Raw genomic sequence first — 26,974 nt, forward strand, 5'->3', positions numbered from 1 at the left:
ACGTGGGAAATTGTTGTGTTCTCATTCAGACCACCAAAGACTCAGCAATAAGCCCTGTGTGAAGTGGAAAGCTCCACTTACAGGGGGCAGCTGCAGAGAATTGGCACTTCTGTGGGTGGAGGAGTAAAATGATAACAAATGCTTTACTTTTCTTTGTTCACACTGGTATTTAAGTATCTAATTTGTTCTTGGTGTGAATGGTAGTAAGTGGGTACAGCTGCCAGTGTTTGCTGCTGTTCACAACTGTGAATGGGTGACTTGCCCAGGAAAGGATTGCATATATTGTGAATGAAGCCTAATATTGCTCTGTGATACACAGTTGTAGCAAGTACATCTGCTTTGCTATTGTGGGTTGGATAAGTGCTTGCCAAAATTATGGATAAGGAAAGCATTTGTTTGGGTTTGTGGCTTTATTAGCTGTGAGAGAAACCTGGGCAGAAGAGGAAGTGTGATGAAATAAAATAAAGTCTCTCACTGCAGTGTCTGTTTCTCTTCCAGACTGAAGGGAGCTCTTCTGTTCATCACTATTGCCCTCATTGGCACAGGCTGGGCTTTCATTAAGCACATCCTGTCAGATAAAGACAAAAAAATTTTCATGATTGTCATCCCACTTCAGGTGAGGACTGAGCTGTGCTGATACTTCCTGTCTTGTGGGAGAGCTGCTTGTGCAAACTGGAAAAGGCTGTGAAAGCTTCACACAGTACCATGTAGTTCTTGCTTGTATGAGCCTCTTGGTTAGTTCCTAGTCTGGAAGTTACTGTAATTCTCCCAGTTTTTATCTCATAGTGATCAAACAGTTTCAGCAAATAAAAACTGGCTGTAAGAGCGGGGCAAAACTTGGGCTGGAAAACAGTGCTAAACAGCTAAGCAGAGGAATTGAATTGAAGTTGTCACTGCTGAAATGCTTGCTGAATGGCTTAATGAAATAAAAAATGGGAAAACCAAGACTTTTAGGCCTGTTGGGTCAGAGGGAAGCATTCCCAGTTGTTCAAAGTGATCAGTGCTGATCTCCTACTCCAGGAACTGAAGTACATAGGAGAGCAGTGCTTTTTTTTGTTGTTGTATGTAGAAGAGATTTTCTGCCTTTCCAGATGAAATCCCTTACCAGAAGTATATGTAATTAGTGTTTGAGGCTCTTAGCGAGCTCAGGTGTGGAGTACAAAAGATGGTCAATAACCAGCCTGAATTACTGGCTTTATTTAGAACTACATGTTTTCACCATTGGCTGTATGTGTCACACAGTCCTGCTTCTGTGCTTCAATAAATAAATTCTGCTCCTTTTATCTCAACTGATACAGTAGATTCAGCACAGTATATAACAAAAGAACTACTTCCTGAATGTCAGCAGAAATAAGTTCCCATCAGTTTTATTTCTGTAAATCTTGTGAAGATGCTGCTGAACGTGTGACTTTTGGATGTAGATCTGTAGAAAAATTATTGATGTTACTGACTGGGCTTTTGCTGAGTTGACAGCCCACCTGTAGTGGCTCCTTGGGCAGTTTCTAAACCATGAACAATGTCTTGTTGTGTAGGTACTGGCAAACGTGGCCTACATTATCATAGAGTCAACAGAGGAGGGGACAACTGAGTATGGACTGTGGAAGGAAATCCTTTTCCTGGTGGACTTGCTGTGCTGTGGAGCCATCCTATTCCCAGTGGTATGGTGAGTTGCTCTGTGTGGAAAACACGTGAACTAATGGGCATCGACAGCTCTGCCAAAGCAAAAGAAAGCAGTGGTTCTGTGGAGTCAAGAATTCTGTTAACTTTTATAAAGCTCATCAGCCTTAACATTTCAGTCTAGTGCTGTGGAAGACGCTTGTTTTGGGGATGTTAGAGTGGGGATAAGGTAAGGTGGGTGGCAGTTTGTGGCCAACGCTCTGCAGACTGTAGGTGCTCTTGAAACTTGAAATTTTGCAGAAATGTTGACTCTCTAAACTGAAAAATGGGATTTGGCTTCACTGACTGAGATTAGATACTTGACTGCTAAATTTCAAAACAGTAGTGGTGTCTAAGATCAGGGCTGCCTTCAGGCAGAGTAGCTGTATGTTTATTTGACTGTTTATAAGAAATAATCCCACAGGGAGCATTTCCCCACCCTTCCTTCCACTCTACTTGGCAAGGAATAATGTTGGTTATGTAAAACTCAACCAAAACACAGATAATTCAGATAAACACTATCGTTGCTGCTTGCCAGTTAGCCAGAACATTTATCTTCTAAATGCGTTTTGTCTTAATTGGATAAACAGCTGAGTTTAAAGGAGGATATCAAGGAGCTTCTGGCTCCTTGGTTAATAAACACAGAATATTCTTCTTTTTCTCCAGTATCTCCATTAATTTTTTCTGAAATGCAGATTATATAAATGTCTGGTAACATGTCATCACTCTGGAGTATAACTCTTGAGTGTTTCAGAGAAAGGTGTCGCTCAGTAGATGGAAATAAGCTTCAGCTTGACTTGTGAAGGTGGGTTTCAACTGTCCTTCCCTTCCCCTACACACTCCTGGTGGCTTTCTGCCAAGGCTGGGAGATGTCTTCCAAGAAATTTCTCACTTGTCCTTCCTCTTGCTCCAGTCAAAATGGTTCAGCTCTGAGGTTGCAAGCATTTGGCAATGGTAATTAAAAACTCAGGGATATTAACTTCAATTGCAGAGAAACTCCATTTCCCATGATAAAGCTGACTTTTGCAGTCACAGTTCTTGCTACCCGATGCTGGAATCTGTATGTCCAACCTAGTGAGGTGTTGGTACAAAACTTACTTTCCATAGAGGAATTGTATCTGAAGAACAAATGTGAGCTGTCTTGTGACTGTTTGTAGTGTGCAACCAGTGTTCCTGCATTGCCATGGTGCCAACATAAACTGGCAGCAAAGCCCCTGACATAAAATCCTGCCCCTTTTTCCTCTGGATAGTGTCACTGCAGCTGGTGGGATGACTCATGTGAGCAAGGTGACTAAGACTTGGCCCCTGAATTTACATTCCTGCAGGGTAGTTTCTGTTACATAAGTTGCCTATGTAGACATGTAAGCTATAATCAACTATTTAAATGAAAAGAGCTTAAAAGAGCAGTAAGATGCCAAATGCTTGGCAGTACTTTGAAGAGTAGCTCAGCTTAATTGTACAAGTGGAAAGCATTATGCTGGAAAATGCCCCAGTTTCTCACTCTGCTCCCTCCCTCCCACAAAGCATTCTGTAGGCTGAAGTAGGTTTTAGCAATCTGCTTTCATAATTCCAAGGAAATAGAGATACTTGAGATGACTGCCTGAGCTGGGGGCATGAGGATGAAGTGTGGGCAGTGTTAAGCACAGTTAATTATGAGCATACTCCAGCCATAAAGAGCTAACAAAACTGGTCAATGATCTAGAGGACTGCTGTAAAAAGCCAATGTAAAACTTACCATTAATCTATTCTTTATTTTTATTTTTCAGGTCAATAAGGCATTTGCAAGAGGCTTCAGCAACAGATGGGAAAGGCAAGTAGTCTGTATTCTTTTCTCCTCTTTTATGCCACATATTATAATGCCAGAATTTCAAACACATGATGCTGATTTAAAAACCAAACGAAGACTATAGATCTACACTGTATTAGTGTCACTCTGCTTTTCCTCAGTGGGCTCATGGGAATAACTTTTGGAAAATGACCTTTTTCTTGTATTGCTTTGATTATCAGAACTGGAATGTGTAACCCATTCTCTGCTACTTGCAGAGTAGCAGAGCTACACATGACATCTAGAGCAAGTCATCTTGACAGATTTGCCATTTTTTCCTCACTTGAGTGTTCAGAAACAGAACTAGAAATGAATTCCGGAATTGCTGACTATTAGCCCAAATAGACCCACTTATTTCAATTTCTGCAGAAATGTATTCCTGACAAAATAGAGGGAAATAAACTTTATTATGAAACAAAACAACTTGGCACTCAATATAGCACAGTTCCTGACTTGTCCATGTTTGTACAGCAGCTCCAAGGGCTGCCTGTGGAAAGTGGAGTTATGTTTATTGTAGCACTGAAAAGGAGCTGGTGGATGGAAAGCCCAAATGTGGCTGCTGTAGCCTGTGCTTTTCCTGCCTTATCTGCTCATTTCTTCTGGATTAGTTCCTTGGATGCAAGCTGTGGAGCACAGCACTGGCTTCTTTGGAAGCAGGCAGCCTTTTCCACCTTCTGTCATTCAGTGGCTTACTCTTCAAAGCTTCATTTGTAGAAGGTCATTTGTTGGCAACAGCCTTTTAACCCCAGTCCCATCCTTTAACTCTTGTCTCTCCTTTCTGGAGATCTGTTCCCAGGTCTGGATACTTCTTCCAGCCATTTCCTTGGCTTTCACTGACACTTCAGCATTTCACTGCTGATTGTCCCTGTAGGTGAAATGTAAGGCTGAGTACTGAACTTAGCTTTGTGCAGACCACATTTTTTGCCATCTGTTAAATTTAAACACTTACGATGAGCCTAGCATGCTTTTTTGATGTTCCAGGCTGTTAAAAAAGCCACCAAACAACAGCCCTATGTGCTCAAAAAACTGCCCCAAACCTAATGGTGGAAAATTACTGACTTCTAATAGAAAATGTTAAAAAGGTCAGTTATAATAGGATAATATAAATGTTATTGGTAACTTTCTTATCAGTGTGTTCACTTGGGCTCAGTGGCATTTACTGATGGATTTGTTTTACCTTGTCCACTGAGCATATGTTCTGGAGTATTCATACTCTTACCATTAAAAAGTCTGATAAGTTCAGATTTCCTTGAAGCAGTCATTCTTCTGAATGAAGGACTTCACACGTCAGGTGTTTTTTCTTAGCTGGGTGGCAGTGGACCTGACTGTCCTGGTGCTGAGCACACAGAAATTAATGCACGTAATTAAGACATAAACTCTTCAAATCTGTGTGGCCCCAGCTGATCTCCCTGTACCTGCTTTGGTTCTTATCACAAGATGGTGCTGTGGAGTTTGATGAACCTCAGACATTCTGAGGAGGAGAAAAGTGAGGTGGCCAGCAGCAGGGATGTTCAGTGTAAAGGATCAACCTACCCACTGTCCTTCATACGGTATGAAATCCAGACCTGAGTAAATCCAAGCAGTTCTGTAGGATGGACTGTGGTGTGTAAAAAGTGTGGAGGTAAAAAAATGGTAATCTGAGAGGAACCGGCTGTGTCTTTACAGCTAGTCAGGGCTATATGCACAGTAGCCCTTAAGGTCTGGTTTAGTCCTCTGTTTTGTGTTGCTCTCCATGGGTAACGATGCTCTTCATTGTGAATGTTGCTTGTGAATCACCTACTGCTGTCACCAGCTTTACCTACTGGTGTTGCCATCTGGTTGTGCAGATCCTGCAAGTTCAGTAACTGTGTATTTAGAGGGACTTAGCAACTGTGTTATGCTACACCGGTAATAAAAGAATAGCTAAGGAAAAGATTTTCAGGGAAAATGTTGCACAGGCTGAGAGCAGATTGTGGCCAGGAGAGCTGCAGTGCTGGGACTCACTTGAGAAACACAATCTGGTTGGACTATTTAGAGGCTGTTGGTAGGAACCCACAGGGAGCAAGTGAACGGTAATGTGATGCCAGAAGCAGAATGTTACCTAGTGTTGTCATGCTGCTAGTGTGTCTGGTTGAGAAAACCAAAAGTGATTTGGTTGCACTGTAAAAAGGTGAAATCATTCAGGCTTATCAATGACTGCTCTTTACTAGAACAAGGTGCTCTGTAAGCTTCCCTTGGAGGCCCTGTTCTGCAGAGGTGCTGCTTGATGTCTCAGCTTCTCATGAGAGTAAAAGATAGAACTGGTGCTAACTGTTAAATCACCAGCATTTTTTTTCCCTGCAGTTTAAGGTAGTTTTCTCCTGAAGTTATAAAAGTTACTGGATCCTCTCATTATGCAGTTTTACTGTCCTGTGATTAGAGCTGGCTGGATCATGTGCAGACGCTCCTAGCTGGGCTGCCTCTGGCCTGCTGGGATTTATTGTCTAGTCAAAGGCTGCTTTGCTTTCCCTGTTCTCTCACACAGACTTCATTAACTTATAGGATATACTGGGGAATTATATACTACGCATTCAATAGCTGTTTCTCCTGGCACTGAGTCTTCTGGTGACGTCCTTGCCAGTGAGGAGGATCTAAGGAAAATTATTTTTGCTTCCTTGCATCTATTAGGACTAACAACTCCAGGACTCTATGGCTCAGTATCCTGGTGGTGTTTTCTGACTGTTTGTCTTGTTCTCTTCCAACTGCTTCTCCACCTGTGTTCCAGTTTGGCCAAATTTAGAAATACATCCTCTGAGAGAAGGCACAACCACCCCTCCTCCACCAGGTTTGGGAAAAAATAAATTTTCCTCGAAGGAAAGTGAAAGAGATAAAAACTATTTATTTAACAAACACACAGGAAAAGGATAATAATGCTAAATGATAAAACCTCTTGCTCTGCTGAGAGAAACCTGGGGGAAAATTCAGAGTCCTTCCGTAGATCTCTCTCCCCCTCCTTGGAGCTGGGATGGGGTCGTGGGCCCACCTCCAGGGCCAAGGCCTCGGTGGAAAATCCTCCCAATGTATTCTGATGTTGAAACAGTCCAGCAGAGAGAAAAGGAAAAAACGAAGTCCCAGGAAGACAAAAGTTCAACTCTCCGGAGGAAAAGGAGCTGGGAAAAAACTGCTGAAAGCTGGCTGGAAAGAAAAGCAAGCCGGGTGCTTCCCTTCCCTCCCGCTCTCCTGCTGCAGCTGAAAAAAGTGTCTCTATCTCTGTGTGACCTTGAACAAGCTGCACATTGCTTTGAAAAAGTTTTGTTCCATTTTTCCTCCCCCGTCTCAGGCTCAGTTTAAAAGCATAGAAAGGTATACATACTAATTTCTGGGCATAGTGCAGCGATAGGGAATACAACATCAAGTCACCCCAAGACAACCTGTTTATTAGGTAGCAGTCCCCTGGGTCAGGTGACAGCCGTGACTGGAGTGTGGCTGGACTGGGAATGAAGCAGATTTGGATTTACCAGACCTTTAGACTGGACTTGTCATAGGCCTTTGGTTTAGCAACGTACAGTTAATGAAAAAGCTTGTTATAAGTGGTACTGGTTTGGAGTCACTAGCTAATAGTCATTTAAACTAGAGTATAATTTAAAAGAAAAACAAAGTGGGGAAGCTGGAGAAATGGGTCTAAAGCCATCATTATCTAGGGACACCTTACATACCCAGATGCTATGGATTGCTAGTGGAGAGTAGGCATGGCACAGTGCTACGGCTGAGTTTGAGCTGCCTGGTTGTTTGCTTTTTTCCCTTGAAGGTGATCTTTAAAGCAGTATATCTGACCTACACAGGCTTCTTATCTTGCACAGCAGTGGGCGTAAACATCCCATTTTTAGAATCTTTTTTCCTCCCCTTTTGAAATCGCCACCTTCAGACTTAAGCAAGTGCTTAGCTACACCTCTTTGATCTGTCATTATATCTTCCTTCAGGTGGGAGCCTTTGCTCTCTGTCCATTTGTAGATCTGCATTGCAAATGTCTTGCAGATTTAAGGAAATCAGTCTTGCAAACTGACCTAAAATATTTCAGCCTGCAAAGTTGCTCAACTGCCACCACCTTGTTTACAGGCATCTTGAGAAAAGAGAGGGAGTGTATATATATGTATTATTTATACATAATATTTGTTTGAAACCCCAAGTTTTTGGTCACTGGACCTCTCAAGTCTCATAACACACCCTTATGATCACATCCTCTGTTGTTTGAGGGAGGAATGAGGTTGGAAAGTGTTGGTGCAGTTTGTTCTGCTGGTACCTGTGTGTGTATGATGAGAGATGTGACACGGCACAGTCACATCATGGTTTGTTGTTTTCCTGGAGCACTGCAGCATGTTACAGTTGGCAGCAGAATTAGGGGAAATACATTACAGCCTGTCGCTCCCAGGCATCATTCCCTGTGTTCTGCGCAGTGGGCAAATGATGATTAATGCTTTCGTGCTTGCCCCCATGTCAGGAAAAACCATTTGCAGTATGCAGTGTCTTCCTACTGCTGTGCCATGAAAATGCTGTGAGCAAAGAGCCTGGTCCTGTGTGGTGCAGAGCAACCTGTGCTTGGCTGGGCTCAGCACCACTTCCAGGTGCCCCAGAGAGCTGTCCAGGGTTGATGTGGCAACTCTGTTGGAGGTACGGTGCTTATCCTGTACTTTGGACTTTCATCTGACCCTGGTGGAGAGCTTTTGTGCCAAATGGCTGATGTGGTTTGGGACATTCAAGATTAACTAATCTGTGCCACCTTCTTGTGCGTGACACTGGGCATTGCTGTATCTGTCTGACCTCTCCTTTCTACTACAGGAATGCTTTTAAGGAGAGAACTCTAGAGACTGTAGAGCCACACTTCTCAGAGCTGCTTTTTTGAGGGCTAGATCTACGTGTGCTGCATCGTGGGGGAGAGCAGAAAGCTTCCATTTATGGTTTGATAATGGCACAGATCACATCTCAAATGCACCAGCATGAGTAGGGCAAGCAAAGCATTGCAGAAATACTCTCAGCTGTACCTTGAGCACGTTCACTGGCTGCATTATGGTTTGTCTTTATGGATTGTATTGTCTGGGCTCGAGCTCCCCGTGCCCTCAGCTGCAATCCTGTGATTGTTACTACATACATATATCTGAAAAGGTCAGATTTATTCATCAGAAGGCTATTGTGTGGTGTGCAGTGGATGGTCCATCTTCTTTTTCCATCTTATAGACAGCCTCAACATTGGAAATTAGCATGGGGACAATCTCAAAAAGAGACTGCTTATCAAAATACTGGAGTGTGCTGTGTTTTGATTGATGTAGATCAGGCTGTTGCAGGCACAAGCTGTTAAAGTAAATGGTGATAGAGAGGGAAAACTGAGGGAAGCAAGGTATAGATGTTATAAATCTTTCTCGGAGGATGGCTTTTCTCTTTTTAATTATTGTCTGAAAGAGATGGAACGTAGGCGTGAATTAATTTCTAAAACCTTTGGTGGAAGGTCTCTTTTAATTTTTTTTTTTTTCCTTCTCTGCAGTTAAGTACTGTCCTTTGCAGAATGGTTATCATACTCAAAATATAAATTTACCCAACCTTTACTGCATGCTGTGGTTGCTGCTGTGTTATCACAGCCTTACAGGTTTGGATTGCAAGTGATTCAAGTTGCAAGTGACAGCTGCTGGCTGAGCCTTTCTCCTTGTAAATGCTGCTGTCACTGTCTGGGCTGCCAGGCTGAGGTGAACAGAAATCTTTGAGTGTCCAGGATAGCAAGACTCCAGTATTACTGCTTGGAGCACATTCAGCCTGTGAGGAAGCAGTTCACAGGCTGCTGATGCCAAGCAATGATGATTTTAGATTTTTCTCCAGAACAGTGTGTCCTGTAACTTTGAATTGTTTAAAAAAGCCTGGCAGAATTTTGTAGACATGCATTAATGCTGACTTACATATCTGATAGCGGAGAGAAATATTGCTGCAGTTGAGGAGAGCAAGTCAGTTTCCACAGGTGCCTCCTTAGCCTTTCTCCTTTGTGGTGATTGTCTTTTTTTTCCTCTCCTTCCCCTTCTTTCCCATGCTCAGACATTCTGGATATGTGGCTATACCAATTTATGACTCTTTGCTATTGATTATTGTCTCGGGTTTGGAGACAAAACTTCAGGAGGAAACACTCTGGAATGAGTGTCTCCTCCAAAGGGAAAAGGGCCTCCCCTTTTCCTCCACAAGGACAAGTGGAGAGTGGAAAAAAACCCAAACAAAACAGGGTAGAACAGGGGAAAAAAAGCCCTCAAAATACAACAGATTCCTGGAGAGGGAACAGACACACGGGCTCAAACCAGCCGGGGCCACCTGCAGGCTCCCTGGACTGGTGAGGAGGGAAGGGAGGCAGTGAGGCAAGGGGAAGGAAAGGGGAAAAAAAGAACAAGAAAAAAACCCAACAAAACCTTTTCCCAGCTAGCTGGAACACAAAGGAAACCAAAAACCAGCACAGTGCTCCCGGTGCACTCCCTCCTGAGCCCTGCCCACACCCCCCCAGCCCTGAGCCCTAGGGCTGAACCATTGAACCAAGCCGCACTCGGGCCCTGTGGCCCAGCCCCCGGGGCCATCATAAAGGCAGTGTCCTTGGGCATTGAGCTGATGGTTAGGGAATAAAGCAGCTTCATAGCATCAGCCCAGGACAATTACCATGATGAGTAGGTGAGATGTTAAGCTGTGCTCCATCAGCTGGGAGAGGTGGAATTATGACACCTCAGTTGGCAGTCAGATCTTTGGCTTTGCTGTCCTTTCATCCTATACAGTGCTTGAATCCATCAGAAATTACTCCCCAGCTTGCTGGCATTGACTGTAGAGCACTGATAGACCGGCAGTTTGAATCACAGCTGTTGAGTTGGTGTTCCTTCAACTACAAAGCCTGGTAATTCTCCTGGCCTGTCAATGCACCAACTGGTGGCAGTTCTTGAAGTTGGATGCCTTGAGTTCAAAATAGATCCTTCTGTGTGCAAACCGGTGTGTGGGAAATCACAAGATCTTCATGGTCACACTCAATGCAGCGCTCTCTAAATAGGACAATACTGCTTCCCTGTTTCACAATTCAGTGCACTTATCATGCATATTTACATGTTTCAATCTTTCACCAATTCTATTAGGAAAAGCTTTTAACTTTACATCATCAGTCAGTTTATGCCTTGTGTTGGTCAGGTGCTGCTCTTAGAGTGTGTGTGCTGGAGGAAGGTTTGTATCTGGCTCAAGGTGTCTGTAGCTTTCAACTGTTCCCCTGGAACACTAAAGGTAAACTGGGAATGGACACTTGATCTCTAGATTATAAAAGTAGTTTTATAATAGAGTGCTGTCTGTCTTCAGTGTAGTTTCTGTAGTGGGAACCTACAGGAATTTATTTGCAGTGGTGCATTTGACATTTCCTTTACATAAGAGACACTGCTTTGTTTTTGTCAGAGGAGGTGAAGCATTTCTTTGGAAGCTGATAGCCCTTCTCTCCCTCATCTGAAATACTTCATTTTGCTCTCTTGTGAACCTGAAGACCTTACATGCAAATACATGCAGCCTTTTATAAATCTTTGCAGTGGGTGAGTTCTGTGAGGGGGTGCAGGTAAACTTAAGCTCAATGTATTGCACTTTCACATCTGATAAATACGTTATGAGGACTTGGAGGGAGCACCAGTAAATACGTGGCAGTATTTTTTAACTGGCAGCTCCTGTTCATTGGCTCTAAACTGTGTCTCTGTAAGCTGTCAACATATCTTGGACTCTTTTCCTCTCATGTTGTCACAAAAGCATCAGTGGCCTATGTTTGTAATCCTGCTGCACATCTAAAAGCTGACTCTCAGACCAGAGCTGACAGCTGCTCCATCTGTTGTTGACCTCAGCTCGTTCACATGAATGTTCTGTGCTGCTCCAGCTGATGTGATCTGTGCAATGTGCACAGGTTTGCCTGGGGCCTCAGCTTGCGTGTTGGGGAACTGTTTGGGATGATTTCCCATTTCACTTGTGAGTTGTGGCTGATCCATGAATGATAGAGGACCCTGCTTAGGTATTAAAGTGCTGTGCTGCTGTTCAGCAAGATGCAGTGGTTCCCAGAGCTGTGATGACCTCGAAGTTGCTCAGCTCAGCTGAAGGCACAGAGCAGGTCAGGGAGGGCTCTAGAAAAGACAGGATTTTCTAGGAGGCAGTGTCAGGTGGCGTGGCCCTTCTGGCAGGAGCAAGGTGCCAGTGTGTAGTTGGCCATATACAGGTAGAGGAAGGTTCTGTATTGCAGAGTGTGTGCATATAAAATTCAGTGTAAAAGCAATCTCAGTTCCCTTTTTAAGAGTGAATTCACCCCAGCCTGGGAGTTGTCCTGTATGTGGACACGCCAGGTTGGCCCACCTCAGGACAAATCCTTCTAGCCTAGGATTACCTGAATTTTGACCACTTGCCTACCCTTGCAGACAGGCATCAAAAGAAACTGTCTCATGTTAACAATTTTCTGATGGACTTTTGTGTTCTCTTGATAGCTGCCATTAACCTAGCAAAGCTGAAGCTCTTCAGACATTACTATGTCATGGTAAGTAAAACACCTGCACACATGCATGTGGGGAACTTGGAAGCTGTTCAGAGCTTTTGATGGAATACTTGTTGGAAACTACTGTAGCTGGTGGATGTGATAGAGGCTCTTGGCACTGCTGTGCTTTGGCATCTTGGTCAACTGGCTTACAATCCTAAAAGCAACTTCCTTTTTTTCTCCTAATGGTAGTATCCTTCTGTCTCTCTTTAAATTCCAGCTATTTGTAATGCTTCCTGATTTCCTCTGGAGACAGCTTGAGCTGCCAGTTGAATTGATGGGCTTGAATAACGTACTGTAAACTCGCTAAAAATTAAACTTGGGACCAAATGGTGCCTGGAGATGCATGTGTGCAGTTTCTGATTAAGTCAGTGGGAGCCATGAGTACGTTTCCCAGGAGAACACGGGCTTCTTAATGATTTCCAACGGCCTCATTTCAAGCTCTTCTAAGTGGCAAGAGTAATAAATTACAATTGTGATTCTTGAAATTCTATGAAATTGTAATACTTGAAGCATTTCCTGCTGTAACTTGAATATGTTACCAACAGCTTGAGTTATTGGATGTTCAACAAGCAGTAGAGCCCTCAGCCTATATCTTCCATGTTTATTGAGGAGCATAATAAGGCTAGTCTGCCATAATGAGTTGTCTGGGAATTGCATGAGCTATTTCTCTGGGGTAAAAAGGTTCTATAAGGATGGTGCTATTGTTCTCATGCTTTCTCCTTTTCCTTCCCAGATTGTGTGTTACATTTACTTCACACGGATCATTGCAATTCTCATAAAGATTGCTGTTCCATTCCAGTGGAAATGGCTGTACCAGGTATTTGCCAGCAAAGGAAAATACATCCATTCCTTGATGTTTTCCTCTATTATTCCTTAACTGTAACTGCACAACAAAATTCCATAAATTGTTCCTCATGTTATAGTAAAACATCTCAAAGCACAGTGCTGCACCCTGCCTCCTCTTGATTTTTATCACTGATCTGCTTAAGGTGAAAGAATATATTCTTAGTTTTATGTTTGTCCAGCAAGGCTGCTGGATGATACATGAGATGTCTGAAAGTAATTGCATTATTGATTTTTAGTCTTTCAATTTAAAAATGTCTGAAGGAAATTAATCAAGAACATACAAAGGAGAAAAAAATTAGTCAGGTTTGCTCTATGTAATTGAAGCCTCAGGGAGCCAGGAAAATATGCTTTTGCTCTTCCATCTAAGGGCTTCTTTTGCCTATGGACTTCTAAATACTTGGTTTCTTAACATATAATCCCAGTAACTGTGCAGGGAGTCCTTGGAATACATTAACTGTTGAAAATAGCAATGTAGGGATGATTTCCCCCCCTCAATTAAAAGCCGAGTCTTGCTGTAGTTCTTTGAAAGCTCTGGAGAGATGGATAGAACTGTAACTGTATTTAAAGTGACTTGGAAAACTGAAAGAACAAAGGATTTGACAGCCTTTAGCCTGGGATGAATGACAGTTGGACAGGAATTACTCTGTTTCTGCTGTGGCCCAGGCCTCTTGGCCATTAAACCTTGAACCTTATGAATGAGGAGCAATGTTTCGTGACCACAGAGCATTGCAGGAGTGAACTTAATCTTGTGTTTTCACTTGCAGCTGCTGGATGAGATGGCCACACTCGTGTTCTTTGTCCTTACTGGGTACAAGTTCCGTCCAGCATCAGACAACCCTTACCTACAGCTCTCTCAAGATGATGAGGATGACTTGGAGATGGAAGCTGTGTAAGAACCCCTCTCCCCTTTTATTTACCTCTTCACTTGATTTGAGAAAAGTAGTGTTTAAAACCAGTTTACTTTAATCTCTCTAAATCCTTCTTTGACAAAGATGAGGATCTGCCCACATTTAAAGAGGAGGTGTCTGTTCTGGTGTGTGTAAAGAGATTTGTGGTGTGCATAGGAGCCTCTGACCTGGATATTGCAGTAGTGTGGAATAAGCTGGTAAAGCTTTTCATGGGGTGAAAAGATGCCCATGAAAATATCAAGTAAGAAAGCTTCTAAGTTTAATTTAGGTCGTGGAACGTGAATGAGTTTTACAGATCATTATTAATGCTTCATATTTAGTAAAACCCAAATGAACAACAAAAATGACCCACCAATCTGCAGAACATAAATAATAATACATGTATAAAAATAATGTAGTAATAAATGAACAGGGTGTAAGGTCCCTTCTGCCTTGGCATTCAGCATATAGCTTTGCAAAAATATATCTTAAGCAGCACTGAGCCAAGGAGATGGATTTTTATCAATACTCTTCCCTGGTTTATTCCCTGCTGCTAAACCACAAGGCACCACAAATGCTTCAGGACCTGAGCTAGCCTGGAAAAATTATATAGCAGGGCTCACCCTTAAGTCCCTGTCATTTTCTTTGCAGTGGTTTTCTGAGGACTTAAAAAATGAGTGGCATTTTTGAACGTGTAATTAAAAATGCCCTAAGAAATTCAGCCTGCCAGTGGTGTTGGATACAGCTTTAGGTGCCCCAGAGTCTGCTGCCTTAATAGGAGCAGAGCTAACCTAATCCTTTGGTAATTACACATTTGATGCATAACTGCAGTTGATGTACAGGCTCAGAAGCCTGTTCCTAAGACTTTTTTCCAGTTGGCAAATCTCCTTTACCTGGGTGAAATAAATCAACAGTGTTTTTATTACAGAGGCGAAAAAGTCCAAATGTGTTTGCTGTCATAGTTAGCTCAGAAAGAAATGAATCTTATTGGAAAACTGCTACAAGGAGGTTTGAATCATAGAATCCAGACTCAAATGTCATGTAAAGAGTTTAACATCTCAGAAATATGGCTAGTAACAAAGATCTTTTTAAATGCTTAGCTATTTTTGCTTTGGGTCTAGAAAATCTGTCATTTTTGTAAGCAGAATCCGACTAGTGGGTAGTGACCTTAAAATCACTATCACTTACATGTGTTTAAATGGTTTATGTAAGAAACTGGTCTCAGTTTGGAAGCTGTTTGATAAAAAAGCATTCACATCAGGAAGTCACTGTCTGAACTGGCAGAATTTGTAATTGTACCAGAAAAAGCTTTTTTCCTTTTTGCCTGTTAGAGCGAATTTCAACTTTGTATTACGTGCTTAATGAATTTTTGCTTGTGGGGGTTTTGCTAGGACTAATAATAGGACACCTTTCAAATACAGTGATTTTAGTCAATTGAGAAGTTGCTAAATTTAGAAGAACCTGCCAGAAATGAGCTGGAGAAAATTTAATGAACTAATTCAGTGATTTACATCTCACCCTAGTGAGATAGACATTGCTAAAAACTCAAGGGTTAGAATTCCTTGTGAGCCTATTCCTAGTAAGGCATTTTGCTCTTTGCTTTGGGAGTTTCCATTGTTGTGCCTTGTGGGTTGTTCCCCTTAGCCTTGCTTGAATTTTTCTGATCTGATTCACCAGAAGTTTTATTCCATTTGGGCACTTGGCAGGGTATAATCTATGTCTGGTTCTCCCTTCCCCAGCTCCATCAGGAAGATTAAGTTTGTAGATACTTGAAAAACAGTTTATACACGTTCTGTGACAGGTGAAGCACTGCAGTGGAAGTGTATGACATTTCTCATTGATTTGGTCTGGCTGGTCCTATTTTTATGTTTATAAATATTAAATGTTGTTTCTGGGGTGGGAGAAAATGTCTGGGTTTATTTGAGCAGGTGACTAAGTGCCTGACAGTATCCTGACTAACCGCTGCATGAGTGTTTTGTCTTTCATGTGATAAATACCCACTTATCTTCACAGACTATGCCAGAAACTAAAAACCTGGAAAGTTCATGGTGTTCTGCTATGTGGGTTTTATGGTTGTTTTCCTCTCCCAGAGGGTTTTTGTTTAAAATCAGGTTCTCTAAAACAGAAGCATATTCAGTTCCTTTAGACTCAACATTTCTATGAGCCAACAGAGGGGAAAGCTGTGAGGTTATCAAACCTCTTTTCCAGGCTTGCTTGTCTTCCATGAAAAAAAATAGGACATTTTAAGTGCAGCTCTCTAGCTTGGGTCTGTTTTCATGCATTGCAAATGATACAAAGCTCGGTCTGGCAGTAAATATCAATAATGTTAAAGACACTGGAAATATGCAAAGTTTCAAGAAAAATCTGCAAATTAGGTGTCTGACAGAAGCAACACAAGGCACAAATCCTCTCTTTGTAACTCTTGTAACTCTCAAGAATAAAATACAAATCAAGAATAGCAAAGGTAACTCTGGATTGGAGAAAGGATCCACAGACTTTACAGGAATCTCTTCAGTTATTCCAGGCTCAACAGAAGTTGTCCTGGTGGAGAGCAGAGTGTGGCTAAAGCTGAGCTAAGGACCTGTCTGTCCTTTCTCAAGCAGGTTCAATAGCCATTCATCACCAGCAAAGTGGCTTTCTGTATATTCTGTCCTGGGCAGCCTCTTGAGTTCTGTCACTACGTGGGCTTGTCGCTGACAGTTTGTTATATTAAAGTTCCCTGCTTGAAAAGGTGCAGCCACACTTGGCAGAAAGAGCTGTCAGGCTTCCAGTCCTAATGCCATTTCTGGGGCATGAATACAAAAATATAAACAATACAGTAGATGAGCTGGGGGTGAGGAAGGGGAAAGGAAGAATTCTTGGGTTGTTTTTTTTTTTTTTTTTTAAATGTCATTAATTTGGTACGCTGGCTTTATATGCTGGCTATCAAAGGGCTCTTTTACAGGTCGTGAGTGAGAATGATGTTCATACATGCATGGGAGGTTAAGATATTTCCACTGGAGGAGGAATTGCAGGAGAAGGAACCATTAGTAGTTTTGTTCTCAAGTCGGTAAATCCATCTTACTCAGTGTGTGGAGACTTTGCTTCTCCTTGACACCCAAAACAACCTCAACACAGGGAACTGTTGTGGTAACACTGATCTTTGCTTATGCCTTGGGATCTGGAGTTTCTCTCTGTGTCATGAGGCAGCTTATTCTGTGCTGAGATTTGACGTCCTGCTCGGTTGCTTTTCTCTGCTTTCTCTCAGGTTGTGCTTCATGGCAGACTGATTCATGGTGCGCTCCATTAGCAGTGATTTTCTTCACCTAACACATCTTTCCCTTGCAGAGATCAGCTTTTTTTGCTCTGTGGCTGATCAGTTTTCACTCCAGTTTGCAACAGCTTGTAAGGGCGGGCTGCTGCCAGTATTGCAGTGTTTGTTGTTGGACTATAAAACAAATAAACAGGAGAAAAGACAGCTGAGATCTGCCACTGTGGAGAGCTGGAGATACTTTTGAATGTTTAGCCATTCCTTGATCCCTTGGATACAATGCAGGAGAAAAATAAACCCCATGAAATCTCTGCAGCATGTACCACTGTGTGATGGAGTGCTTGGGGAACTCCTTCTCTGTCTCATTTGTGATAGATATCCCTCTGGCAGGCACAGAAATGCTCTCTGGAGAGGGATGGTTTAGTAAGAAGGATTTGTTGCATTTTAACTGCTCTGATTTGTGGGCTGGAAATGCAGTTCAGCAGACATTTCCCTGCTGTATTGCAGGTCAGAGCTGAAGTGCTGAGACTGTTGCAAGGACAGTAATGAGGATTTCAGTGTGCTTGGTCTTAGTGCTGCAACCCTTATTTTATTGGCACTAAAATGTGATGGCTGGACTGATTCTGAGAGCGAGAGGAATTGCCTGTTGCACCTGAACAATCTGAGAAAAGCAGGGGCTTGAGAGCTACTTCATGCACTTGTCACGAGACAAGAACAGTCTCTTCAACTCTTCAGATGGACTGTAACCTTCAATGTTGGAGAATCCACACAGAAATCTCTCCCAGTTATTTGCTGTTACTGAGGGGGGACACAGTAAATGGCCTCTCTGGTAGCAAAGGACATGACTTGATCTGCCTGCACTTTGTGTGTAACTGTCCCATAAACGTGGGACGTGGATCATTCCCTCTTAGCCATAACCTCCCATTACTTCTGTCACCACCTTGGTGTGCAGTGGCTGTCTAATGGCATTAGAGTGCATTGCTGGAATCTAGGCTGTGGGCCAGGTGGGATCTTCCCAGCTGTGAATCAAGTGTTGGGATGACTTTGGTGTCATGTATGTGTGAAACACCTCTTTGTATATCCTGGTGTGTCTGCTGCTGCATTGGTGTGCTGGGTGCTCATTTCTGGTTTGTAGTTCATGGCAATCTTCAGCTCCTCCCTGAGGAATGGATACTTAGCTCCTCATTCAGTAATTACGAAGTTGATTATTTCTGAAGAGTAAACTTGGTAGCTGTCTTGCTGCATCCTTCTGTACTTTTCAGACTATTACTTCGATTTGCCAGAATCTTTCTGCATTCTAGTCCTGTCCTCCAATATGTAGCTCTTAGTGTCTTGTGCAGATTTAATAAGCAGTTCTCTGTTCCATTACCCAGGCAATTACTGAAAATACTGAGTAGAAGTGAACCCAGGACAGGCCCCTCTGGAGCCACACTCAATGTTCTTACACTTTTGACAGGAAACCATTAAGTACATCTCAATGCATACTTTTCCGATTAGTTATCCATCTACTTTGGTTTTGTCTAGCTTATGTTTCTCCAGAATTTTTCCTATATGACTGTGGGAAATCTTTGTCAACAGGGAGAACTTGAGAGATCTAAATGGCTCTGTACTGATTAGTTTGACCTCTTCTAGGAAATGTTAATTGTTGACTAATTCCATCTTTCTCCTTTAAGCAACCTGCTTACTTTTATCTGTACTTCTCTTTTTTTAAGTAGGGAATAAAGTTATTCGATCTGTACTCTTGTCCAAACCAGCACATCTTGTGACCCTTTCCTATTAAGCCCAAGCTCATCTAGGCCCACTCTAAAGTGTCTGAACCACTGACGATCCCAGTGTGGCCCCTGCTGCAATATCACTGAACACAGCAGGCTGAGTAAATTATTTTTACAGTACATGAGCAGAAGCTGGGATCTAACATGGAGCTAAGGGAAGAAGAGCGTTATCTGAAGGTGACTTCTCCTCTTGGGGAGATGCTGGGGAGATGTTGTTAGCAGCTCTGATCAAATAAAGCACTCTGACATGGTAAACAGCAGGTGAAAGCACTCACAGACCAACAGGGGCAGCTTTGAACAGGACAGGTCTGTGTGTGCTTCCAGGCATCCCTTGGGAATGCATTGAGCTACTGGCACTCTTACCTTCAGCATCCAAAATAACCTTTGTCACATATTTGTGGGGGAAAAAAAATACCTGTATGGAATGAGAATCACACTGTGCAAAAGAATAAAGGAAATGTGTTGTGCATCCAAATTGCCTGTTTTGTGTAGCAGCAGAGAAAAGCTGCTGAGCTGAAGAGCTGTTGGAGAGCCAAGGCAGTTCCAAGAGGAATGGTGCTGTTCTGCCTGGATAAACAGTTCAGTCTACCTAACGTTGAATGGTATTGTGAGGCTTTGTAGTTCAATGGTCAGATTGCCATGACAAATCCAGACTTGGGTGGTGTAAAAATGATGACTTCTCACTTCTGTTTTGTTGCTGCTCATTTTGCTGTTAAGAGGAGCTGGTGTGCGTTAAGCCAATATGGTTCATTTGGGGCACTGTCCACTGCGTGTGTATTTGTGTAATACATTGTACCTATTAAAATGCAGAAGAAAGTCACAGAAATAAGGGTGATCAGCTGTATAGTAAAAGGGGGGTTTTAAGTGAACTGCTCAAATTTAGCAAATAAACACCTGGTTTAACCACCCCTGTTACCTTTTTTGAAGTATGAGCCAATATTACTTGCTGCTTTAGCTTAATGATAGATGGGAAGGGCCTTGAGGTACTCAAGGACAGTGGTTGTGCTTCTAATGCCCATCTGTGTTGTGTCCAGGATTATACAGGAGATCAAACATGGAAACTGCTCAGCGTGGGTAAAGAGATGTGAGATGTGTTGTTTGATAGGTACAGGAAGATGGTGTGAGCTGTTGCTGAAATGGATTTTACAGTTCAAGGTCTGATGTCTGATGCTTCTCCCTTCTCTTCCAGGGTGACGACTTCAGGAGTAATGGAGGGCATGAAGAAGGTCAAGAAAGTGGTGAATGGTTCAGCAGAGCCTCAGGGCGAATGGGAAGGCACAGCATGATGGACTGGACTAAGGCAGCACTTTCAGAGAAACTTTTTTAATTTATTAATATTACTCTCAGTGGAAAGGGAGCAACTTGCACTCCCCACCACTGAAACTGCAGAGTGGGGTATGTCTAGGGGGAGCAAAGCAGTGCAGAAATATAACTATTCCTTTGATCCTAAGAAAATGGGATCTCCTGGTACCTGCAAGGAGTGTGAAGCTTTCCTAGGGATTTTGGGTAGCTTATTTTTTTCCCCCCCTTTCTGGATCGGTTCTTTATTCTGAATTGTTGCGTTCTTCAGAATGTGTAATACTAATGTGAAGAGGGATCTTCAGTGTGTATGTAAAGAATATATTTTATATAATGCTCATATATATATACACACACACACACTTGCTATGTAACATGTATGCTGGGACTTGCAAAGCCTGTCAGAAGGTGGGAAAAGAAGATAAAGACATGTAAGTATTTTTTTTTTTCTTTTTATAAACTCTCCTTTTGGCTTGGACAAAACGTTGCAGAACAAATGGATGGGAACAACTGCAGTTATTTGAGAGACTGAACGGGTATTGGATCAGATGACTTCTGCCACTGCTCATACAAGTGTGAGAGGTGATAAGTATCTTCTTGTCTTATCCCTGCAGGTGTCCACCTGAATGTGTCAGGTTTTCAGCTGTGTTGCTATACAGGAAACGAGTGACTGTTCTCCATTAAAGCACTAAGCCCATAGTGCAATAAGCATTTATGTACATTCTTCACTGTCCATGGAGTTGCTCGTGACTCACCCCCACCTGACAACAAGTACACAAGAGGTGTAAGACTGATGTTTGCTTTTTAGGGGTCTGCCTAAATGTTTACTTTCAAGCTGTGACCCAGAGCACTTTGGTTGCCTTCATAAAATATTTTCAAGGTATTTCAAAAGTCGCTCCTTTCTGGCACAGTGTAAACAGACTCTCCAATGAAAATCTGTCGAGCCATTTTACTGCAGCATAAATCTCTGGTTCACAGTTATCCTGAGTTACTGGGCCTCTCTGGATGGCTACTTGTATCTCTCTGGCTGTGTAGGATTAATGACACTGCTGTTTGAGATGAGCTGAACTGGTCAAAGTGGTGTTGCCACCAAAAACTGGCAACTGTAACTCCCAGTCCTAAATGTTTGGTTTTTATCAGGAGAGGAGAAGATTATGAGCAGAACCTTGATGAAGGGGAATATAGAATCCTTGACTGTTAGCTGCAGACTTGCAGTGGAGTCTTTACAGATACGTTCCAAAATGCCTCATGTTTTTTCTCTGTAGTCCCTGGGATTGTCAGTAGGGCAGTTGGTGTCCAGAGCTGTAGTAGTGAGAATGGGTGTTAATTTGGGGGAGGATGGAAGTGGCTCCTGGTGAAATGAGGATTAGCTTTACGAAAATAAATCAAGTGTAAGTCACTGACCCACTGAAGCCTTAATATTCATGCAGAGACATTGACATGTGGTGCTGTTGAGCCAGGTGCTTCTGCCAGGGTGTCAGGGAGAGACACTGTCAGAGCTCTGGATGTGCCAGCATCGCTTACAGACTCGTTCAGGAACTGGCTTTTTGGAGAGACTACATTTCTGGGGCACAGCTGATAAGAGAACTGTTAGCCACTAGGTTATTTTATTCTTCAATCTGAGAAGGAGGATTTCCTCTAGAATCTTGAACCACTTCCTCACTCCTGAGCAGGGATTGTGGAGCTGTTGGTGAGCTGTCTGTACCAAGACTTGCTGTTTGAGGAGCAGCATCACTTTCCCCCATTGCCCCTTCTTTTCCCAGGTGTTGGTTCTGTGCACCATGGAAATGGTAGAAACAAATCTACCTGCTTTGATACCTGGAACTGCTTTCTCTTCAGGTAAAGCACAAGAATAGCATTTGTCTCTGGCTGCAGTGTCCTCTTCTGTTTTCCTCCTCAGCTGTAACTTCACAGTAATCACAGCAGTGATAGTTTGACTTTGCTGTCATTGACTTGAAGTGAGATGGTTTTAGTGGGAAGAGATCCTATACCACTGGAAAGGCTGTTTGGTGACCTACGGGCCTTTTAAGCCTTCTGTAGGAAGAAGTCATCTGTATATTTAGCTGAAGTGTGAGAAATTGGACCATAAACAAAACACAGGCAGTCCCAGATCATCATACACTTAAATGCAATACCTGAAAAACTCATCCTCTGCAGTTACTCTGTCCCTGGGAAGTGTCACTCACTGCATCCAAAGGGCTGCTCAAACAGGCTGTAAAGTCTGTTGAGAGAAGCCCACTGAAGAAGTGTGTTAGCACTGAGGTATGTAAGGGATAAGGATATGCTGTCAGGAACGAAGTGCATCTGGACGATGCTATTCTAGAGCCTGTGAATTCCTTTTGTGAATGAGATGTGAAATTGTCCTGGGTGTGGCATTTCACTGAAAACCTCGAGGGCTGTGCTGTGATCCCAGGAAGTGCTGAGCTGGTTCCAAACAGCTGCCTATTCCATACCTCAGCATCAGTGGAGCTGACAATTTGGCAGGTGCTGTTACCTTAGTCTCAGGTTTCTCTTTTTTTTTTTTTTTTAATAGATGCAGGTTTTTTGCTAAAGTTGCATATGGTGTAGGTTTATCTGCCAAGTCCCTGGCTCACCAGTCAAAGGCCAAAAAAACCGGGTCATTTCTTTTTGTCTTGGCATGAAAAGCCACAGCAGTATTCTGGAAGTATTTTTTTACAAGAGCTTTTTCCAAGTTCAACCCTGAGCTTCAGCAGTCAGCTCTACAACCAGCTTTAGCTGGTTCTTTACACAGGATGCCAAGCAGCAGGAAATGGTCAGACCTGAGCATTAGGAAGGAAAATCAAAGTCATGGTCAAACCAAAACTCAGAAGAATCTTTTTGCAGCCGTTTCCAAAGTGAATTTTTCTCTGGTGCAGTTCCTTGGAGCAGGACAAAAAGTCTGTCGTGCAGGGGTGTAGGATGGATATGATGGGTGGGTCGGCAGCTGGGATGTTGGAGGGTGGAGAGGATGGCCGCAGTTGTGCTTCTCTCCAGCACGGTGAGTGCTGCACTGCAGAGCATCAAAGACAGCACTGCTCCCTCCCCTCTTTCCCAGGCAGACCCACAGCTGCGTGGCTGGCATTGCATGACTCCAGGCCTAGTGGAGTGCAGCAGCTTGGAGCTTCCCAGGCAGGATAATCAGTGCTTGCCTTTCACATGCTGATGGCTGCTTATCTGGTAGGAAGCTCTGCCTCTCGAAGGGAGGGAAGCGAGAGGAGCTGTTGTGGATTGCAGATCGTTTAGGGATATGCAGCTTTACTTCCCTGTCGCTGCTTTTATTGAAGTGAGGAGCTGAAGCAATCGCCCCGACAGTACCCAGCAGCAGAGGGACAGGAGTCCTGGAACGGCAGGTCTGGTGCAATGGGAATAAATGGTTTGAATGCTTTCCCATATGTTGCTGCAGCAGAGCACTCGGTCCCCTCTGCAGATAAAAATGAGATTGGTTCAGTCTTCACTTGTAATGCAGGTTATGCCCCAATAAATCCCTGTGGATGCTGACATGCACGTGCCCCTGCTGCATTCCTCCTTCCTGCCGTAGCTGCTCAGCAGGCTGTCTTCCAGAGGAAGCTTCCTTGCAGTGCAACTGCCAGACTCTTGCATTCTTCAGGCTGGAAAATGTTTTCCTTGATGGTTCATCAAGAGACGTACTAAAAGAAAGCAAGACATAATGGGGTCATCTGGATCACTGCTGCTGCCTGCTCGGAGTGGAGCAGTTTGAGTTGAAGAAGCCACATGCTGTCCTATTAAGATGCTCTTTGATGTTGTCATCTAACTCGGCATGTCGTGATGTGTGCAGTGCATTGTTCAGTGTTTCCCTCTAGCTGAGTGCCCTGTTCCTGGATCTCCATGCTGGCATACCCTGGGAGAGCATGTTGTAAAAATTTGCTGCATTGCAGCATTTTGTCTGGAGCTCATAGTGTGGAAGATGTATTTTTTCTAAGCTAAGTGGACCCTCTCTAGCATGAGCGTGTATCCACCATGTATCCTTGAGCACTGTAACATTCCTTCTGGCCATGAAAGGGCATGTCCTGATCACTCCAGTGTGCACATCTGGTGGAAGTCCCGTGGAAGATTTTTAAAGTCTTTTTTTCCTTACTCTGTGTTCCTCTAGAGAAAAGCAGTCAAGTCACTGACAATCAAATTGATGAGAAGGGAGGGGATTTTGTTGTTTATTTGAAAACTTCCCTATTTGAAGCGAATATTGGGTATTGTAGGCTCTTTTGAGAACTGCAGTTCCCTACCTAGTAAGGAGAGGGAAGGAAATCCTTCTTCCTTTAGCCTACCTTTAGTCTCCTTCATTTTGAACTGTCATGCCGGCTAACAGACTGCTGTCACTTGAAAGCAGATGTTTTATAGATCCTGTTATGATCCCTACTTCACTCATAGAGCATGTCCCCATTTTTCACCTGTGTACAAAGAGTGAGGAGCTGTGATCTGCAGGAGTGGGAGGTGCAGTGAGGTTTGAACATTGTGGGGCTCACACTGAAACTGTGACATTGTCAGTAGCCTCAATGTTTCACAAAGCTGAGGTGGTGCTGCTCAGAGACACTTGACCTATGTTTCTTTGTGTTCCCTGGGGTTGATTTGCTGTAAAAGGTTATTCTAAATTGAATTAATTTGGCTTCTTTTTTGTAGCTGCTGGATATGACACTGTTTTGGGCTGATTAATCACTTTTCCTTAGGAATATTGGGAAGCTGTGCATTTTCCCCCTTGTAGTTTCTTGCCTGGATATAGCAATGATCCAGGGAGAACTATACATGACCTGTGCTCCCAAGTGGCTGGAACAGGATTTAGGAAAATACTGATACTCAGATGTTGAGTAGTGTAGGAAGAAAGTGGCTGAGAAAAGAATCACTTCTTGTAGGCTGACTGGCTCAAGAACCCATTTATGTTTTGACTGCAGCAATCCTCTAGAAAGGACAATTCTTAATAAATATTTCCCTGTGGGATTTCACTCAAGTGTTCTGCTCTCTGTGTACTAAAGTAGAGTCCGACCTCCACATCGTCAGAAGCACTTCATCCTGTAGCCAGTGGAGCTGGTACCTGCTCTATCAAAACAGAGCATGGGTCTAAATAGCTTCCCTTGCCCTTTAGGAACTATTAATAATTAATTCTAGATCCTCTTGTGTCATTAAGCAGCTTTAGGGCACCTTGTACAATGTAGCTTTGAATTCATTTAGTAAATGACCTCCAGAAGAACTAAAGAAGACTTTTCTGTGTACAGCAAGGTCCAGTTCCTGGGGTTTTGGTGACCTGTAAATATCCTATTCCTCAGTTCCTGTTCAGATGTAAAAATGGATTTTTTTCAGTATTTTTTTTAAACTTTATTAAAAGAACAGCAAACATTATTTGAAGAGAAACAAGGTAGAGATAAGTCAGGACAGTCTGTGTAACTTGGTTTCCCTGCTGTGATGCAAATGTGTAAAATAAAGACTGACCAGAAAGAAGTTTTTAATGCATCTCATTTTCTCCTTGTGAACTGCCAGCAGCCAAGCTGACCCATTGATCCCAAAGTCTGCATTTCCCTGTGCTCAACTTCTGTTTCCAGCCATCAACATCTGCATCATGGATACAGGGCCAAATCACAAAACTTGTGTGGAAAACTTCTTTTGAAGGGAAAAGCTTTCCTGTCAGTGACCCAGTGAGGTTCACTGAGGTGCCTTTTCTTGAGCTCCAGGTACTGGAGCTGTGCTTGTATGTGCCCAGCTGCTCTTTTAAGTTTGTAAGCTGAACTTAGGCAATAGTTTGTGGACTGAGTCTTAAACAGAAGTGTTTCTCACAGCCCTGTGTCTCCTGCAGTCTGGGGCAGGCAGGAATGCAGGAGCATCTGTGCTGCTCTCCAGCCCTGTGGTCAGCTTGCCAGGTGAGAGCAGACAAGGAGCTGATGCTTTGAACCTCGGTGTCCAGATACAAGTTAAGGATAGAAACTTACTGTTTAAGTAATAATCTTTGGTGGATCTGTCCGCACTATCTCAGAGGGGCAAGTCCTTGACCTATTTTAGGTTAGACTGATGGTAATTTGGGATGTCTGTAGTTGTGCTCTTCCTGAGGTGTTGAGATCTAACCTTGTATTTCAGTTCTGCAAACTGGTTGGGTTGGCAGGGATGAGGAGGGCACAGCATTCCTGTGAAGTGTTCTTCCTGATAATCCCCCGTCCCTCAAAAGCATATGTCCTTCAGCACGAAATTCGAGTCTTCAAGATGTTTCTTACAGTTCAGCCTATGGTTCTCATCCTACCACCGAGGGGTAACGCCAGAAATAGCCTGTCTTCTCAACCCTGCACCTCCCAGGCAGCCGCTTCTGTGTTGCCTCAAGCCTCTGGGTGGGTGGTGTTTTACCAGGGAGCTAAACTATAAAAAGTACTTGGAACCTGGATTTCCTAATACCCCACCGTAAGTTAGAACAAACTTTTCCTGATGCAGGTGCTCACTGGTTGTTGCACTAGAGTGGTCTAAATCTCTTTAATGCAGGTTTCTCCAAACTGGAACATCATCTGCATATTCTGTCTGTTGTGTATTTGGCCTTAAAACATTCCCCCTTAGCATTCCCTGACAGCAGCTCTGGGACTCATTCCTGGAGTTGCCTGCACTGAGCCAAAACATCCCTCAGCCATAAGGAAAGGTGAAATGTTAGGGGTGGAGTGGGTAAGGTGGGACTAAATTGCGGGAACACTCACTTGATAAGGAGACCAAATGAAATTATCAGTGGAAAAATTGATTTCTGACCATTTTCTCCAAGGAGACACAAAGAAGAGCTCCCAATATTTGAGGTCTATTGCAAGCAGAGGTCATCTGGCAGACTTACACAGGGAGAAGAAGCAGCAAAACCAGAGCTAACAAAACTCTCCTCAGTGTTCTGTGTTTGGATGCAATTTTGTAGGTGTTTTCCTGCCCAGGGGAGGTAAATTGTTCTACCTGCACTAAGGT

General features: G+C 43.2%; 1 protein-coding gene across 1 annotated transcript in view; it reads left to right on the forward strand.

The window, feature by feature from the left end:
* GPR107 (G protein-coupled receptor 107) overlaps window positions 1–25,495 on the forward strand; it is a 38,696-nt gene extending 13,201 nt beyond the window's left edge. Inside the window, exons 12-18 of the mRNA XM_042052087.1 lie at window positions 499–616; window positions 1,533–1,663; window positions 3,423–3,466; window positions 11,944–11,993; window positions 12,727–12,810; window positions 13,604–13,728; window positions 19,938–25,495. Of these exons, the coding sequence (XP_041908021.1) occupies window positions 499–616; window positions 1,533–1,663; window positions 3,423–3,466; window positions 11,944–11,993; window positions 12,727–12,810; window positions 13,604–13,728; window positions 19,938–20,034 (649 nt within the window). The 3' untranslated portion in view covers window positions 20,035–25,495. The remainder of the gene's footprint in view (window positions 1–498; window positions 617–1,532; window positions 1,664–3,422; window positions 3,467–11,943; window positions 11,994–12,726; window positions 12,811–13,603; window positions 13,729–19,937) is intronic.
* The last annotated feature ends 1,479 nt before the right edge of the window (window positions 25,496–26,974 follow it).

Source organism: Corvus kubaryi, unplaced genomic scaffold, assembly GCF_017639235.1.
Source record: "Corvus kubaryi isolate FWS band 111438036 unplaced genomic scaffold, C.kubaryi_AGA036_p1.0 78, whole genome shotgun sequence".
NCBI classification, from domain to species: domain Eukaryota; kingdom Metazoa; phylum Chordata; class Aves; order Passeriformes; family Corvidae; genus Corvus; species Corvus kubaryi.